At 40.6% G+C, this 19,537-nt stretch overlaps 1 protein-coding gene across 14 annotated transcripts in view; it reads left to right on the forward strand.

Annotated features, from left to right (window-relative positions):
- The window catches only part of MTSS1 (MTSS I-BAR domain containing 1), a 124,547-nt gene that overhangs the window by 7,686 nt on the left and 97,324 nt on the right, over positions 1 to 19,537 (forward strand). For all 14 annotated transcript variants that reach the window (XM_056484904.1, XM_056484907.1, XM_056484903.1 and 11 more), the window contains 2 exons: positions 9,248 to 9,309; positions 11,968 to 12,041. In XM_056484904.1, the coding sequence (XP_056340879.1) occupies positions 9,248 to 9,309; positions 11,968 to 12,041 (136 nt within the window). The remainder of the gene's footprint in view (positions 1 to 9,247; positions 9,310 to 11,967; positions 12,042 to 19,537) is intronic.

Consider the following 19,537-nt stretch of genomic DNA (forward strand, 5'->3'; position numbering starts at 1 on the left):
CTTCTAAGAATGGCTCCCATTTTACAGAAAAGCAAGCTATGGCTGCAAGTTTAGTGACTTCTACTCCCTCCCCCTAGGACAAGAAGAAATTGGGTGCATGTATAACATGGAGTTAATGAGGGAATGTTGTTTAAGCTCCCAGTGTAATAAGTTTCTATCTTCACATACACACACTACTTTGTTTTTACTGATTAAGACATGTTGCTCTTCACCCCTGTGATAACCTGGTGTTTGCAGGCAGAAGAGATGACATCTAAAAATGACTGATAAATCAACAGAAGTGTCCTGAAATCCTCTCCTGTAACAGGGCCTCTCTGTTTTTAGTGGAGAAGCTAGACTGGAACATCTTAACCATGAACTGGTTGATCATGAGGAATTTGTGTCTTATGGGGTTTTATGTGAGCTCTGTACTTCTTACTCTTCTGGCCAACCATTGTAAGTGATACGTAGTTGATTTGAATTCTAGGATGCTAGCTGAAGTACAGTCATCCTTTAACTAAACATTCTTGCAGGAATGAGCTTGTGTTGGTGTGTCCAATGCTACTGATGAGTGTGTAACTTGAGGCACTTGGTTCATGATACAGAAAGGTTCACATTTGTCCTCATTTTGTTTTCCACATAAACTGCCACCATGCTTCTCACCCAAGCATTAGATGTATCTTTTTTTTTTTTTTTTTTGCCACAAAAGTTACATGTGTGCTTTGTAATGTCTCTGAAGCCCTCTGTGTAAAGGCATAATTTGGAACTTTTTGTAAATAAAGCTGTATTTGTGATGTCTCCTAACCATCCATGTGCAAATCAAGAGTCTCATTTGGAGCTTGAAAGGGATTATTTATCTTCTCGTGAGTAAAATGGAAAGAAAGTAGCCTGCAATAAGTATACTTGCACTTCACTGTCTGTCATGAGGCAAAGTTGAATAAGCATTGAAAACTTGGGTACCTGGCTGCTGCCTTTCTCCCACTAGATAATATTCTGGTAAACTCAAGTGCTTGTTAGTAGTTTGGATTCTGGAGATTGACGGCTTGTGAGATGGAGATTTGTGTTGAGTGGATGGTTGTAAATTAGGGTTTCTGCTTGCTTGGAAAGAAGTGATGAGACCCCAGTGGTGTTGGTGATATTTCCAACACAGGGCTTTTGTCTTGAGGCTGTCCTGTGTAGGTATTAACTTGACTGACTGCCTTCTAATATTTTAATTATCCTCATTTTGATCCAGCTGAAATATTGTGGGTTTAGAAAATAGCTGCTGAGTATGTACAGTGGCTGTTTAATGATTGAGTGGATGAAAGGCGGTATTGATGAGTCTCTGAGGAGAAATCTGCTATTCAGGCTTGCGAACTTGTTCAGACCTGCAGTGAAGAATGTGGAACTAAATGTTTCCTCTGGAAGACTACTCAATGTCCAGCGTTTTTGATGTGGCATGGGATAAAAGATCTCTAGAAGTTGTGGCTAGTTGTTTCCCACCACCCCCCCCATGTCTTTTGAATAACTTCCTATGTTTGGAGAAGGAGAGACTATATGTTTATGCATGATGTATTTTCTCACAGTATGAGTCTAACTTTTGTTTGCTAATTACCCAATCTTGGATTTAAACCATGAAGTGGCTGCTTTGGAGCTGAGTTTCTTCATCTTACAAACCATGAAACTGAACTGTGGACAGTAGAGATTTGATGTGGTCCCTATTGACATAGAGGGAGGCTCTTGAGTTGGATTTGTAAGCCAGGATGAGCTTTCATGAGTCCTTGCTGTACTGCAGGTTGGAGTCACAACCATAGAGCAGCTGGTATCCTCCACTGGGGATGTTTAAGCGTGGGCTAATGCAGTGCAGGCATTATTATAATACAAATTAAAGACTCCAGAGCTCTGACAACAGAATAGTACCAGACTTAATAATCGGACTTACTGCCTCCCCCTTTAAATGGTTAGTGAGATCTAATAAATGTGTGTTCTTGCAAAGTAGTGCTGCATTTCAGTGCTGCTGCTAAGGGAACTGGGCATTCTTTAGAGTTCTTCAGGTGGTTTGAGAATGTTTGAGCTTTTTACCCCAGTGGTGTGAATACCCTTGTCTGGACTTTTCTGGCTGGATTTTAGTCTTGTTTTTTTTTTTTTCATGTCATTACCTGTTTTCTTTATTGTCCTGTACTATTTAAACTAAAAAAGAAACAGTTTTGAAATTACTAAACACCTGGTTCTGTGTTACATGGAAGAAATACCCAGTTGAGAGATTTTTAATAGTGTATGAGGTATCTTCAGTAGTGTTTTGTTGCATAGTTTTAAATGTTGTGATAATGTATTGCCTTGAAAAGCGAAGCTTGGCATGCCTGTTTATACTATGCATGCTGAGGGAAACTAGTTTCTAATCCTGCCATTCCCAAGAGGCAGAAATAATGGAAGTAAATGTATGGATACAAGACTGTGATTTTAATTAGCCCTGCTTCTTTACCTGAAGGATAGTTACTGGTTAATGACATCTTATTCTGATCTTTGATGTGCTTTTCCTTCCACCTGCATGTACTATATATAATCTCTCAGACCCTGAGTCTGTACCTGTCTGCTCCTCTGTTCAGTAGTGTGTGTGTTCAGCTCATGCTGTGAAATCCTGGGAAGTTTGTGTCTGCTGTTGATGCCTTTTCACTACTGGCCCAGCACAAGTTGAGAATCCCTTTTGCTGATGGAGCTAAGCTCAAACTTCCCCTATGCACGGCAGCACCTTTAGCTTAGACAGACAGATGGGACTTTGAAGTCAGGTGCTCCCTTGCCTTGTCTTGTGGGAGTATTTCTGCAAGACCTCTATACAAATGTGTTACTCTTCCTGAAAGAGTTCTAGTGAAAGGAAGCTGCCTGACCTTTCAGAGTTGCCTGTTACCTGGTCTCATAATTGAATGTGTCTGAATGAATCTGAAACTTCTCTGCTGAAGCCAAACTGATTGTTTCTTGTCCTGCACCACTGGAAAAGAGATGATGGGCAGCATCAGACTATGGGATGCTCTTGAAATCAAGACTGGTACTTGGCTAACTGAATTCTCATTCTGAATATAAGAAATACAGAGTAGATAGGGTAGGTTTAGATTGGACACAAATCGATATATTTTACGGTGAAGGTGGTGAGACAGTGAAGAAGGTTGCGCAGAAAAGTTGTGGATTGTCCATTATTGGAAGTGTTCATATTCAGTTTGGATGGGACTGAGAAAAACCTGATTTAGTAAACAATATTTCTGCTCATGGCAGGGAGCTTGGACTAGATGGTCATTAAAAGTCCCTTCTAACTTTAGGTGTTCTGTGATTCTGTGCATTTGAAATGAAGTGGGTAACACCAAAGGAGTAATGGAATAGGTTTTGTGTACACTTCTGTGTCATTATAAAGAGTGAAGTCTCTCTTGCCAGCAAAATTCCATTTTCAGTGTGTTGAAAGATTTGAGACTTTAGATGCAGCTTAGAAACATTCATGAGATGGGCTCTTGATGTTTTTCAGAATAGAGAGGCAAAGCCAACAAGCAGAGTTTGTTTGATGGAGAAGAACAGTTGTGAACGTCAGGCAAGATGGTGCTTATTCTGTGCTCACCTGTAATGTTGCAAGACCTTTTACACTTGTTAGGGGTCTAGGCAGTCCTATCGATGAGTCATGGACTTGGTTAAGTGAGTGGATTGTACAGAGCATGTATTAGTGTTTGGTAGCATTTTGTCACTCTTGCAGTTATGGCTGGCCAAGTGCTCTTTCACCCAGTTGACTATTGATTCTTCTGGAAAAGAAGAACTTCCAGTGCCAAATGCCAAATGTTACCTGAGAAGGGAAAAACTGACTGTCAACCATTGTGTCTTCCAATGTGTTGAGGCATCTGTGGCTGGAACCTTTCTCCCCTCCCTCCCCACCTTTTTTTCTTTCCATCTCATCTGTTTTCCTGTCCTTTTGCCCTCCACTCATTCCTGGTTTTGTCTGCTAAAGGACTCTGGAAAAGTGGTAGTCTCTCTGTGCAAACCATACTTGCTGATTGCCATTCGTTGTGTGTAACATCTGTGACCTTGTGTGTTGTTTAGCACAATAAAGTCTCTGCTACTTGGAGGTAGTGTAGTGAATGCCAGAGAAATGAGATATTCATAATAATCCTTGTGATTCTGTTATCTGGTAAAAATATAAAAAGAAATCTTTTGTTTCCAGCATAATTTACTTTGGCAGGGTAGGAGGACACATGCACAATCCAAGTTACAATTTCTGTTCCAAAAATAGATGTATGGCATTTGGATGTGTTACTAGGGCGTGGAACTCTGTAACACTGTTGTGTGTTCGGGACTCAAGTTTTTAGCTTATCATAGCTGAACAACAATACTGAGGTGGAGAAGTTCTAACTCCTGTAGCCTGTGTAGTTGGGTTTTTTTTCCATTTCATTGAAGTCTTGCAGTTAGTCATTGTTAGTACTTTCCTGGAAGGCGTACAGCTCTTGGTTTGATAACCCTTGAGATAAAACCAAGGCACTGCTCTTGCCTGGTTCCTTTCTCTGTTACCTCTCTGGCTGAAACAGCCAAAATTAGGTTCTGGATTTGTTTTACTAGAGAGTACCTCCTTGTCTTTTCCCCCCTGCCCCAGAAGTTCAAATGTATTGTTGCTGTTCAAGTCTTGCTGAATAGGGTTCCAAGCTGTTACTGCTGCCATTCTACTTATGTCCCAGCAAGAAATGGTAATAGGGCTGCAAAGCCTTTCTGATAAATGAAAGCACTTAGAACAACACTGTCAAGGGATTTTTTGAAGATGGAATGAGTCTTGTCTGTGGGAATTGGGGTACATGGAAATAAATTAATAAAGTAAGTTTTAAATTAATAAGTCTTTTTGCTTAATGGGAAAAGAGGAATCATAACTTCTTGGCAGAAAGAGTGACAGAACATTTTAAAACTGTCAAGACTGCTGATACTCAAGTAGTAATCTTAGATACAACAATCTGGGTTCCTATTCTTGCTATTAGATGTCATCAATAGCAGTTTCAGTAAATATGATCCTTAGCTGCAAGTTTACCCTTCCATTTTTGAAAATCATTGAGTTTCTCACGTGTGTCTCTTCTCACTTCTGGTGCCTGAAAGGAAGGGAAAAACTATCTTCCATAAATCTTTTGTAGAGTTGTGTGTTTATGTAGGGTGGTTGTGCTGATTCACCAAAAAAGCAAAAAAACCCAAAAAAAAAACCCAAAAAACAAAACAAAACAAAAAAAAAAAAAAAAAAAAATCCACCCAAAGCTTAAATTCTTTTTCCAAAGGTTCATCTTGGTGATAATTTCCTGCTGTTCCCTGGTGTGGTGGGCTGACCTTGGCCAGCTGCTTTTTATCTCCTCTTCCTCAATGGGATGAGTGAGAAAATAGTAAGAAAAAGCTCAGTGGTGGAGCCAAAGACACAGAAATCACTTACTAGTTACTGTCGTGAGCAAATCAGACCTGAGTGGAGAAGATGAAATTTATTGCAGATTAAAATAGATGTGAATGGTGAGGAAGGTGGACAAAAATCAAGCCATCTGCCCACATCCGCGGGTCTGGGTGTCGGACGGGATTTCCCTGGGTGATGATGGTCCACCCTTTTCCCCGCGGCAGTCCGGGAGCTGTGCAGCTCCTGGCTCTGCAGGACTCCGCCCAGGTCTGGGTGTTTGTTGGTGTCTGGCACTTCCAGACGCGCTCGCTGTCCCTGGGGGAAGCTGTTTCATGTCCCTAATTTCGGATGGCTACCTGAGTGACAGGCACGAGGCACCAGCTTGTTTCTCAGCCCTGAGGCAGAAAGGTGTTCTCCGTGTTTTCCCTGCCTGTTTGGCATAGATTAGCAGGAGCTGGGCTGTGGGATCAGGTGACTAATCACCTATAAGCCCACTAATTAAGCAATGGGGTAGGATAATGGCATGCTGCAGCTTACTGGTGACATGCTGGGCGGGCAGCTTAGCCCCAGTGAGGAGCTCCAGGGGCCCTGATCCCATGGAGTGTCATATGGCAGTGGGGAACACCCATTGTGGAGGACAGGTCAGATGTCTTCCTTCGATGACTAAGAAATAATTGGGCACAAAGTTATTTTGGGGGAAATAGTCCTTGGATTAATCCTTTAACAATTTTTAAGAAAAGTATTTAAACAAGCCCTCACTGTAATAGATCCCTGGCTTAATCCATGAGGAGCTAAATGGGAATTTGTGACCCAGAATCCTGCCGTGGCACTTCCCTAAGCGTGGCTGGACCTGGGGGAGGCTCCTGCTTTCACAGATAACACCAGTCCTGAGTAACCCTGACATTTAAAAGGGGAAAATTATTTTATCAGCCAGCTGAAATTGGAAATTGCAGGGGGAGCTGAGGACGTTCTGGGAGGGGCAGCATTAAAAATACTGTGTTATTATTCTTCAGAAGAGGCTTTATGTTGCAGAAGCATGTCTTGGACGACCTAGAATTCCACCTGCTGTTTCTTTGTGTTTAAATTGAGGAAGTAATAGATGTCGAATCAAGGATGTGTGTGTTTTTCACAACAGTAACATTTCTCTTGACACTGCTTTGACAGCAGCAAGAGCAGTTGCTGGAGGTGAGACACAGTGGAGCTGCCGTGCTTCAGGAGGCACAGGAAAAGGTCTTGGAGAAGGAGCCCAGGGCACTGGCGCTGTGCAGATTTACAGCACCAGTCTGATTCGTACCATCTCCTTGGTTTGTCCCCACAGGTGTCACTTAAACTCTTTCTTGCTTCCTAGGTGCTGGAGGTGGGATAAAACCCTGGTTATTTGGCCTTGTGAAGGGGTAGGTGTTGAGCACTTTTGCTGGAGGCAGGAATGAAGGGGGTTTTGGTTTCAGCAGGGATGCGGTGGTGGAAATGTTCTTTGGAAAAGCTGAAAGGAATGAGAGCAATTTAGTGTATAACTTGATGATCTGAAGGAGAGATGAGCTTGGGGATGTCACTTCAGCAGGGAAAAGTGAGAGCAAATTATTCTGGTACCCAGATGAGGTACATGCATCTTATTTTCAGCTGAGTTTATTAGCGAGATCAAGATATGGCAAGTTGAACAGATAATGCAGGACTTCATATCACTAATGTAAAACTGCTGAAAGGTTTTCTTTAAAAATGCAAAAACAAGCAAAAAAGACCTCCAACAAAATCCACCAGCAAAGGTATTAATTTAGTGACGTTAAATAAAACCCCTCAAAAGCTCTATTTTTCTACTGTCTGAAATGAGATCAGGTGCTTGGCCACTGTACAGGTAAACAAACTAAATTGATTTCAACCAAACAAATGCAGCACACTATTTCATGAAGTGAGCTGTTATGGCTTGAGCTGGCTTGGCTTGAGGAAAGCAGCATTTTTATAGACAAGAACTAAATAGCTGTAGAAATGTTTGACTTTTCCAATTTTGTTTTCCAGGCTGATCACAAAATAAAAAAAAATAGAGGGTTTCTTCCTGAGATGTATTTTGTTAGGAGTGTCTTAGGCTTCCCTGGGAAGCAGCTAAACGCAGGGCTGGTGTCAGTCTCCTCTGTGCCATCAGGTGTATTTAGCTGGATAATACACCAGTGAGATGGAAACATAATCAGGCTGCTTTGGTATCCTCTGCTTGCCGGCTTGCATCTTGCTGGAGAATCCTGTAAAGCCTTGTGCCCTGCTCGTGATTGTCAGGGCTTTCGGGGCTCCTGGCACACACATGCATAATGCATGCACGGCATGCAGGTGACAGTGAGAGACAGTGAGAGGGCTTCAGAGTAGGGATTGCAGTAAGACTAATAGGTTTAAGGAAATAGCATTTTTTGCCTTTTTTAAATAATTGGGTTTCTTTCATTTTTAAAATGTCTGACAGTTTTTTGCTTAGCACAAAGCACTTTATATTCTAAGTCTTGCTGCCCAAGATAACTGCTATTCTCTCTTCTATTCTCTCTTTCCCCTTCTGTATTTACCACTGGCTCTGTCATGTGTAGGGTATAACAAGGTTTTGTGAACACCTGCTTTGCATTGTTTGGGATCTGTTCCCTCTTTTTTTTTTTTTTTTTTTTTTTTTTTTTTCCTTTTAGCAAAAACCCCACAAGTCTTGCTGAAAAATACAGAGGGTAGGGTACCAATAGCCTTCTGAGCAGGTGTCTGGGAGCTGCCTTGCCCAGGTATACTGAGGAGCTGGAATTTGTCTGACAGCTTTTGAGGAAGGACCTGTCTTTGCCATGGAAGTAAAACAGTCTCTCACAGCAGTGTGGGCTGTGGATTTTGGTTTACTTAAAAAATTCAGACCAGTTTATAAGGGAGGATTGAGTTTGCTACAAGCAACTGCACTTGCTTGCAACCTCTTCCAGTCAGGGCTGGGGTAATGTTAGCCTTGAGGATCTGCCTTATCTGGGTTTTATTGTGTTGTTGCTCTGGTAACAGAAAGTCTTACACCTTTATTAAAGGAAACAGGGATTTTTTTTTTTACTCTCTAGACTCCAATCAAAGGGAAATGTTGAGGTTTCTTTCTACCACATTTTTGCTGTTAGTGGAAAATTTGTACTTGTTCTGTGGAGAGCAGTTTTGATCTAAAAAGTCTTTTTTTTATACTTCGGCAGATAAAAATTGGGACTTGCAAGAATACTTCATGTCCATATTCTAAGTAAAACCTTGCTTTTTAATCCAGTTTAAAAGGGAAAAATTCTACAGGAAACTTGCGGTCAGGAAGAATTAAACCTTCTTAGGCACTTTGTATACACTCAATGCCACGCTGTTTTATCAGCTTCAATTCAGAAATTGTCTCCAAGGCTTTTGACTTTTTGGAAACAGGTCTTGCAGAAGCAAGGCAGCTGTTGGGAAAGCTGGTTGTCTTGAGTTGTCATGGTTCTTTTCTGTGTCCAATTACAGAGTTATCTTGAGGCAGTGCTCAAGTCACACTTTTATTGTACAGGCTCTGAACCTGGAAAAAACACAGATGACCAATTAGTAAAGAAGAACAGCTGTGATGTTGTCTTTGATTTTGGAAGCTTCTATGTGCATGCTGTTGCAGTATACTAGTACCCTGCTTTGAATGGGCTTGGTTTTTGCTGTATCCATCCAAAGGAGGGCATTCTTTTTGCTGTTTCCCTCTTGCCCAGGTTTTCTATTCAGAAAAACTGTAAAGCCTCATCAGAGGACTACTGTTTCTTCTGGATTAAGAAGCAGTCGATTTTGGTGTTCATGGGTTAGGCATTAGTACAGTTTTAGTTACTGTTTTACATCTAGTTAAATTTGATCTGTAGTATTAAAATCAGAATGCTCAAATTAAGTTCATTGTTGTGTTTTGTTTTGTTTGTTTTTTTGCAGGGAAGTTATCCAGTGTGGGAAGATTTTATAAACAAAGCTGGGAAACTGCAGTCTCAGCTTCGGTAAGTTTTATGTTACACGTTCAAGATCCCCTACAGTTCCTTGGAACTGCAAACATTAAGATTAAATACAGCTCTTTCAAGGATAATTTTCTAAGCAGGTCCTAGTAAAATTGTGCATATTTCTTTGTCAACACCTGCATGTAATTGTTTTAATACTATCACTGGTGTTTTAATGTATTTAGGAAAATACACGATATGTCACCAGCTATGCATAATAAATATAAAATGACCTAAATTTCATGGATTTTGATGAAAAATTGGAAAGATTATGGTTGTTCAGTAAGCAGTTATTTGGAGTTAGGTCTATGTTCCCCTTTTTATTAGTGTAGAATACAGAGGAGCTCTGTTGGAAGAGGGCTCAAAATGTTAAAAAATCTTTGGTAGCTTTAACAGCATTTTCATCTGACTTAAAAATGAAGAGAATTGCTTTGCTGGATCATACATTTGTGATTATTACAACTTAAGGGTTTGGGGTACACTTTGAAAATGGCATTCTGGATTTTTTAATGGCAGAAATCACACTGAGACCAATTCTACTTCTGAAATTCATTAATTTGTAAAATTTGTTTCTGCTAATACAAAGACAAACTCAATTTCCTCACAACTCTCCCCAAACCACAGTCTCCTCTCTGTTCTACGAAGCACCAGGTTTTTCCTCAGCAGCTGTAGTGTAACAGGGTATTGGCAGTCTGGTTTGTGGTTCTATGTTACATTAGGAACCATTCCCAAAGAAGCTGGGGGTTAGCTTCATTTGCCCTAAACAGCTGAAATATGCTGTTCTCCTACACTGTGCCTAACATGCCACACTTGCATGTGGTTCTTTTCCAGCAATCATGTCACAGTGAGTTTGAAAGATGCAGAGGAAGTAGAAAAAGAAGAGAAATTGAGAACTTTCCTAGCCTTTTGTACTCTTCAAACACAGGCCTTCTGGGATGGCATGAGGCATAGTTTTGTTTATTTTCCCAGTCCTGTGGTGTTGCATTCAGTTAGTGCAGTGCTACAGGAACATGCAAGCAGGCAGCTTGAAAGCCTGTGTTGGAGGATTTGCTGTTTGTTTCTAGCAAATGTGAGCCTTTTGCTGTTGTTTCATTTCTGTGTGCTCTGATAAAGGACAGCAGATGTCATTTGAGCTGGAGCCAGGTCTTTCTGGATCTTGTTACTGGGGAAATGGAGCTTTGTTATTAGCAATATAATTAATAATTAACAACACAGTACATGAATTACAGTGTGACCCACAAGTCTGGAAGATGAACATCACAAACAGCGTTAAGGAAAATTTTAGAAAAGATTTTTCTGGTTCCAGGGCCCAATATTGCTAGCTAGCTGTCGGGGTGGGGGGTTTGCCCTCCCTTTAAATCTCCAGGGCATGTGGAGAGTCCTCGTGCATTTGCTCGGTCCTCTCACGCCTGGGGTGTTTTTTTTCTGTGTGTTCAAATCTTTTGTGCTGTCAGTGGGCCATTTACTATGCTGCCAGTTATGTCCGCTGTACCTTGAGCATATTTGGAGTGAGACTTGCATAAAATCTGACCTAATTAAGCAGTCCTGTGGTCTTTCTGGCTGAGGATCAGCTTCCCTGCAGGTCTGCTGGGTTTTTTGAGGCTAGCAAGGAGATCTTGTAATGAGGTGAATATGATAGTGTCTGTTCTGGATTTTGCTTGAAAAGGCTGACTGACACCATCAGGAGAGAATATCGGAGTTAGTGTTAGAAAAGATGTGCAGAAGCAGACCCGTGAGGTAGGTAACTGTGGAGAGGACACAATTGTGCTTCACTTGTAGAGCCCTGGCCTACTTTCCCTTTAATTGGGTCAACCAGACTATAAACCTTCAGAAATCAGGACTGACCTGAGGTGTTCAGGGCTCTGGGGTGTGCTTATCTAGAACAAATGTGTCTGGAAAATTGTAACTCACGTTTGCTGTCCACTTGAGCACATGTGGTCTGTGGGTGCTTTCCAAATGTGGAGGGAGATAGGGCTAGTGAGGCACTTTGGATTGTAAAGTCTGAGCTTGCTGGTGTACCTCTCAAGAAGGGTCCTGCTTGGAGGAGCACTAGATCAGAAAAGCGTTTTTTGTTTTTTTTTAGTTTGGGAGTTTGGGGATTGGTGGTTTTTTTGGGTTTGAGTTGTTTTGGTTTGTGTCTGATTTCTAAGAAGGTTTCTGTTTCAAGGGATGCTCATGCTCCTCACATGAAAAATGCAGGAAATTGTTCAGCCAGGATCGTAGATAAAAGGAAGTTCTTGCACTTTTATTCTTAAAATAAGCATGTTCCCTGAAAATAGCAGTGGCTGTAATTCGTTCACTAATGGGTGAAGTATAATGTGTGTTAGATTTGTTTTTCATGTTTGACTGCTTAATATTAGTTCATCAGAGGAAATCAGCTAGAAGGAGGGTGGCTGTGCTCTTTTGAAACAGCACCTGTCCTGTGCAATTCTCAGCATGGAATTAGCGTGGCTGCCTCCAAGTCCATAGTGCTAACACAAAGCAAGGAAGGGATTAAGAAATGAAGGAGGGAAAAGGCTAAGTTCAGATATAAAAGAGAATACTTTTTGTGGCCTCTGCAAGTTCACAGTGTTATTCTTTATAAGCCTAAATGTTTTTGGCAGTAATTAAATAGGCATCAATGAGACACTGCTAATGTTTTGTTATCTGTATGCATTTCAGGACGACAGTAGTAGCAGCTGCTGCCTTTTTGGATGCCTTTCAGAAAGTGGCTGACATGGCTACTAATACACGTGGTAAGCAGATGTGTCAATATTGAGTTTAACAGAATGCTGTGTGGCTTATACCATTTGTCGTAATAAAAAGAAGTCTTAACTTGTTACATTGACAAGCAGATCTGTGAGACATCTGTTAGATGGACTTGCACTTCGAAAAAGTGGCACGTGAAAAAGGAAGTTTTCTTTACTGAAAAAAAGTGCTGTAAACCTGTAATTTAAATGTGTCATCAATCATGTGAACACTTCTTAATTACCATTTGAATTATACGTTGATGAATAATATTTTAGAAAGCAAGATTTACAGAAATCTGTATTCACTGATGCTTCTGTACCTTCTGTAAGTGTAAAAGGCTTGATACTCAGCTAGAATAAATAACTGTAGGGCTTCTGGAGGCAGAGCAGATACTGGCTGATACTATGGCCTTTGGGGTCTGCCAGTAATGATGACAGTGACCTGTATTTATATCTTTGAGCAAAGACTTTGCTTGTCCTTCCCCCTTAAGTCTAACGTTCTTGGTCAAACTGAATTTTCCTGGGCTGTGGGCTTCTCTGGGTAGCAGTGTCAGCTTATTGGTGAGTATGGAGAGCCAAAATAGTGCAGCTGGCATTCTTTCCAGACTGTTGAGTTGGAAGGAGACAAAAGGCTGCTTCTCTTTGATGCTGGATGCCCAGTGACCAAGGCATTGTGTGCAGATGTCTCTGCAGTGGTGTAGGGCATTCCCTATGGTCACTGTCCTTGGACTGCCACTGAATAGTAAATCCAGAGTGCAGATAAATCACTGCTGAGGGAGCAGCTCTTGGTCACCTCTAACCCTAAAGCTTTTGTAGCATTTTTTAAAGTTCTAATGTGCTGCTGGTATTTGACTTGGAGAGTAAGAAAGTAATACTGCTGACAGGAAGGGTGTTCATTCCCCATTAGCAGAGTGCAAGCTCAGTCAGACTTCCCTTACTCTGGCTAACAGGAGTAGTAGCAGCTGCTGGAGTGAGTACCAAGTCATAGAGTGACAAGAGGAGAGACTACTTCTTTTTCCTGTCTAAAGACAATATTTACATTCTGATAAGAAGTTCCTCATTATATGCATACCTACTGTAAATTACAGGTTATCTGCTCACATTAAATAATAAACATGATGGAAAGTAGAATAAACTAAGGACGAGACCCAAGGCAGAATTTGACTTGGATTTCTAACACATCCTTCCTTCAAGCATGTTGTCTTCTCTTTCTTCTGCCTTCCCCAAGGGGAAAAACAGTGAACTACCAAAATCCTTGAGACTTGTCTTCAGCTATGCTGGCAAGCTTATAGGGCTTCCATTGAGATACCAGAATGACTGAAACTTTCCCACTCTCAAACAAAAATGGCTTGTGTGGGTATTTGAAGGGTATTTTACACTTTCTGCTGTGTCGTGTGTTCTCTCTTATCTCTTCGAACACATCCTTTACAAAAGGAGCTCTGTGAATCCAGGCATGCCAAATTTGTATAGCTCCTCTGTTCTGTCTTCTGCCTTCCCTGACTGAAAGGATAGAAGGGAAGTTTGGTTTTATTTTTAGAAAATGATGTTCTGGGCAATGAATCAAAACTCCCAAGTTAGCTGGTGGTTCTGATCTGCCTCCCAACCCAACTTGCATTTGTGCCCATTCAGGTTTATCTCTGAGGTTGCACCTTGGTCCTTTAACAAATACAGATCATTCTACCTTACTGTGGGCAGCGATAAACTCCTGTCCCCGGGAAGGTGATGGCAAAAATCCCTGTGACTTAGGAGGGCACAATTCAGCAAAAAATGTATTTTGCCCTCGGTATAAGGAATTCTGTTCCAAAACTGAAACAGAACAAGCTTGCTGTTTTTTTTCTCTGATGCAGGAATTTTAAGAGGCTCTCAGTTTTCCCTTTGAGGGGTTACCTAAAATGAAAACTTCTTTGCATTTTGCCTGTTACTTATGCAGTTTATAAAATTATGTATCTGATTGTCTAATCCAGCATCTGGCTGTGCTTCAGACTGTTTAGAGGGTTAACAGATAAACCAAAGTTTACAGTTAACAGATGAACCAAAGTCAGACGAGTTAATGTTCAGTTGCTGAGGATATATGAGACTTGTGTAGCATTTCCCATGACAAAGGCAGGGAGGTTGGTGTCTTTTACATCTCAAGGCTGGTTTATCATTGCATGAGCCAAATGCTTCTTCTGGGAACTAACTGTATATGAAAATGCTGAAGCAGGTGCCTGCTCAGGAGGGACAGTGTTAGTTCCTTGTAGGATGACTGAAGTGTTGTCAAGCTGGATGCTGCCTTTAATTTGTGATTGCTTATAGTTGTACAGAAAGTGGCCTGTTATTTTAAGACTCACTGATCTAGCTGATGAAAGTGTTTTATCAGTCAGCAGAAGAACTCTGGCTACTCTTTAATCAGTTTGCATCAGCATTAGCTTTGAAAGAAGAAAAAGTGTTTGTGTGGATATACGTGTCCACACACATGCAAAGAGAGGCAATCTCCTTTCAGTCACCAAGTGTTCAAAAATGAGGGCTTATTTGCATCATTGCCAGTCTATGTTTCAACTAGTATCCTTACCTTGTGGGCCATTACTGATGTTCCCAAGCACTGTCTTTGCTCGTAAGGTGTATCGTTCTCTCCGTGCCATTTACTTCCTTCTAATCCTGCAGTGGTAGCGATGTTAATCTTCACGTTCCCATCTGGAGCTCAGATAGAAGGCATAATTGGAGCTCTGCCTGTGGTAAAACCCTATGATTGGATCATGAGTCAGATAACCTGTACTTTGCTGTATTTTCTTCCCTTTGTATCTTCTAAAGTAAGAAAAGCCCTTAACGTGAGGTACCTGATGTTTTGTAATGACTCAATACACAAATTAATTTCCCAACCAGCTCATTTCAGCTTTTGCTTCCTCCTTTACTGTCTCTCCATTTAGATGTGCACCAACCCAAAGTTGTGTCTTTTTTTTCCTCAATTTGGTTCTCTTGGTTCAATGCTTTGATTTTAGCCTGATGAGGGAAAGCACAGGGAAGGTAGTTCTAATGCATGTATCACCAAAATGCTGGATTTTTGTGGGTCTGGTCATCTGAGAAACACTCTTTGAATGGGGGAGATCGTCAAGTTATGTTTCTAATTTAAAGTAATACTAGCTGTATAGCAGTGTGTGCTGTTTTTGCTGGTATCAGAGATTTTTGAAAACAAAATTCATTCAGATGTTTTGATTTTTAAGCTCTGACAAAATAGAGACATCTATGTAGCAGTTTTTGTTATTCAAGCTGCATCTGTTTGGCATACAGCCCAGCAGAACTCGGTAGTCTGCAGTGGAATCTCTGTTATCTCTCACTATGATGATTAAAGAGAATGCTTACAAAATATTAAATGAATGAGGTACTATAGGGTACCTTTAAATCCTTAATATACCTTAAATAGTGTAATAATAACTCTTGAATACCTTAAAAGTGAAGTTTCCTTTTGGGGATATATATGCTTATGAGTTTTACTTCAGGCTTTTCTTACATGGCTTATTTATTTCAATATTTGAGATTCTGAATGTTTTTACCTACATCAGTTCTAACTGATGCATGGAAGAAATTGAAATCTAATTTCATTTAATTTCTATTTGCCTGATTATTTGTGCAATAAAAATATATTCTCTTATGAAGGCAAGAACTGCCCATCCCAAATACTGTGTGTTTATATGTGATATATGTTTATAACTTAGCTTTCAACAGTATGTAAAAGGATGTGTGTAAATTGCTTTGCTTTTTGTATGGTAATCATCTTCTACCTCTGCTGCATTTGAATGTTTTTTGTAGAGGAGTACTAGAGCTCAGGAACTTGAAAAAGTAGGTGTGAAAAGTAACTATCCTTCTTGTGTTATGAGGGAGATTAATGTGAAGATATGCACACTTCTGTATCCACTTAATCCCCCATCAGCAGCTTCAATGGATAAAACCCTGCCCCAACCTTGCCTACCTGCATCTGCACAGGTGTAAATTAAAATTTATGGAAAGATGATCTAAAAGCTTTGATTTACCCAAGCTTAAATTGATCTTCAAAGTGAGATTGTTAATGAGGCAGCTGATACTCAAGTCTTGTGGTTTCTTGTTTTTCATTCATATTGAAGGGTTTTGCATATACATAGGTGTGTTTGATATTAGGAGATTAGTAAAATCACTTCAAGAGGGTGTCAGTATATCACACAGCTTTCTCTGGCCAGTTGGATTCCATGGATTGTAATGCTCTTTGAAGTTCCCTCTTGGCAAGTGCTACTAGAGGTGTGTTTTCCCTGCCTTTGGTAATTCTGACATCTAGTACATTTTCCAGCTCTTGCATTTTACAGATGTCTGAGAGGATTTTAAGTTGCTGAAAATTCCACTTGAATGGGAGAACTTTTCTGCTGGACTGAGGGGTTTGAGACTGGGGAGGGTACTGTGGATAGCCAGCCAGCTACCAAGGGGCACTTAATAGGTTTGGAAGCAAAACTCAGCCTGTGCCTGCATGGAATGCAGCAGTAGCAGGATACCAAAATCAGCATAGTAATTTTAATGTTATTCTTTTGATGGGCAGGATATATCAGTGTGGAAGAAGTGCTACGTTAAACTGCCTGGATTCAAGTGATGCATTTTTCAGGCCTCATTAACTTTCAACAGCACACAAAAATGTCAATATGATTTAACACTTTTACTTACAAAATTAATTTTGATTAATATTTGTGAGTCTCTACATCAGGTAGCTCTTCTATGGCACTACCCAGTGGCTGCTCTTCATGTTTAATAAGGCTGCTTAAGATAATACCTTTGCTGCAGATTGGTGTTCCTGGGCAGACTCTGCATCCATGTTGCCCCAGGTAGTGTGTTAAATACCCCTTCAGACAGTCCTTAGTCTGGGTGATCCATTTTTATTTTGGCCAGGATCTGTATTGTGTATATTGAAGTGGTTTTCCAAGATGCTGAGCTGCATGAAATGTCACAGGGCTGGAATTATCTGTGATCTCCCAAGTCAGTTAGGCATCCTGAACCAGTATCTCACTCACTGCAAATATGGCAGAGTGTGACCCAAGATTTTGTAAAGTCTTGGTGCTACAGCAAAATGTAACGGACAGCACTGAAAGATGTTTTTTTTAATTGATTTATTTATTTTCCTGGAGGGGAAAAAAAAAATTTGAACAGAAGTGAAGCCTGGGGGAGAGAAAGACACCCCAATCTACTGCAGTAGACTAAAAGCTGTATAACATTTTTGAAATAGACTGCTTTGCTCCTGGCTATGGGCTGAGGAGATGTGATGGTGATCTGTGCCTAATTTCAGCGTGAAAACAAAGCTGGTCACAAGAGGAAAGGCATTCTCATTGTCCAGTTCCTTTGTGTTTCTGACTCCTCTTTAATTTCAGATGCATACTCAAATAGCAAAACCTTTGTTTGCACTTCCTGTCAGTTAAAGTAAGACTTTATAATAAGTCCTTATTCCTCCTGTGGAGTCTTTGAAGAAAAATAATACAGTCCAGACTTTTTCTTTCTGGATTTTCATATATAAAATAATCAGGAAAAAAGTATTTAAATGAACAGTTCAGTCTTCCATTATGTTTTCATGAAGATGATGAAAACCACAGGATCAAAATCAGAATCATAGGCAGATAATTTTGAAGCTGAATGCACATTACATATCTGTTGCTTTTGGAGAAATGGGACTTGGATATTCTGCTTCACAACAGCTAAAATTAAAATCACAAAGGCTGTGCTGTGTTGTTCACAGTTTCTGTGTTCCCATCTTTCTCTAGACCAGTAGCAAATGTCAGTCCATGTCTGTCAACAAGTGTGTCGTCCTTAGAGCTCTACTTCTGATATGCGCCTGTTTGGCTGGAGCAGTCAAAGTGGGGTGAACATCTAAAATGCTCAAACCACAAGAGAAGTGGTTTGGTTATTAATGACTAGATTTTATACTTAGTGGCTTGAAAGGGCTGCATTGCAAGTAAAATATGGACATTGTCTTTTCTTTGGGTGAGTGCAGGCATTGCAGCATAAAAATATTACTTATTTATGCCCTATTTTTTTTCCTTGAGGTCAAGACAAAAATCTGGCTCAGGGTCTTTGACAACATTTGTGCTGATTTGTCCCTACCTAAGGAGAAATATTCAGGGCAATAGACAAGAATAATTGGTATAATAACTTACATAGTCAGATGTACCCCTTGGTACAGTGCAGAGAGTGACACAGAAGTGGAGTTTGCATTTACCATAAAACCCAGTATTTTTCTGAGCTTGCTAAGGTGCTTACTAAGAAACAATGTTAGGAAAGAGAGTAAAGTCACCAGGTAAGTGTGTGTGCTAAATAGAAAGCTGGAACTGAAGACCAGGTTCTATGAGGAAGGAAAAAAAAAAAAGGCGAGGGAGGAAGAAGCAAACAAGCTTCTTTAGTACTTCGTCCAAGGAGTGGGCCGGTTTGTTAAGGTAGGAGTGGCTGGGCTTTTTTCACATGACTGAATGTAAGTCTGCTCACTATCATCTGAACTGGAAATCTTTGGGAATGTGGGGAGGGGGAACAGCTCAGAGTTAATTTTTCGTACACTTGGTCATGGTTCTTTCTCTCTCCTTACCTTTACAGCTGTGTTGCTTTTAGGAGGGTAAACTATCAGATCCTGTTTTTTCTGCAGTCTTGGAATGGATAGATTGGCTGTTGTTTCCAGCTACATGATGAATTTATATCTCTGTGGGCATCTTCATGCAGAGCACTTACACTTCAGTAACTAAATACTGGTTTTGTAGCTCTAAAGAATTTTCTCAATCTTGGCAACAGAACCAAACTTTTAATGTCTTAAACATCCAATTTGGGAAGTAATGAGGATAAATTGTAAGTGGCTCTAGGATTTCCTTCAGATAATTTATTAGTTTAGAATCAAAGATGCAAAAACATCCTTTTGATGGTGGGATGTGGATTTGAAAGTGGAGACTGAGGTTTTGGCTGGTGGTTGGTTCTCCCAGTGTAGCACATGTTTCTGTGGTGGGAGATCCCCTTTCAGGCTAATTCAGGCAGCCTTTTGATGTGATAAATTACTAGTTGGCACATAGTTACAATCTTGTAGTAATCACTACCAGAGAGTTGCTGCAGCTCTTAGTTATTTTTAGTCTGTCACCAGTTGTGTAGCAAAGGTAGTTGAAGATGTGTTCACACTGGGTTTTGTTTGGTATCTTTTTTATTTGCCATAGGAGAGAAAAAGGGAAGGTCTGTGTGATGTGGGAAAAGAATTAAAAAAATCAGTTCAGACTAAGTAAGACTTCTACCTACTGTGAAGTAGGGTAGAGCTTCTTTCCTCATGGACCTTTCCCATAACAACCTGTAGAGGCTGTAGAGCTTCTTTGGCCTCATGCTTTGTGCCTCACAGCTGCCTGGAAATGCAGGTCTGGGGGTTGTCCTTTCGTTGCTCACCTCAGTGGTGCATTCCAAGAAACCTTGGTGAAGTTTCAGATTTGGTGCTGTCAGCTGGCTTCTTGCCAGCTCGCCAGGCCTGTAGGTGAGTGTGGACCTGACCTGACCTG

This window comes from Oenanthe melanoleuca, chromosome 2 (genome assembly GCF_029582105.1).
Source record: "Oenanthe melanoleuca isolate GR-GAL-2019-014 chromosome 2, OMel1.0, whole genome shotgun sequence".
Classification (NCBI taxonomy): Eukaryota; Metazoa; Chordata; class Aves; order Passeriformes; family Muscicapidae; genus Oenanthe; species Oenanthe melanoleuca.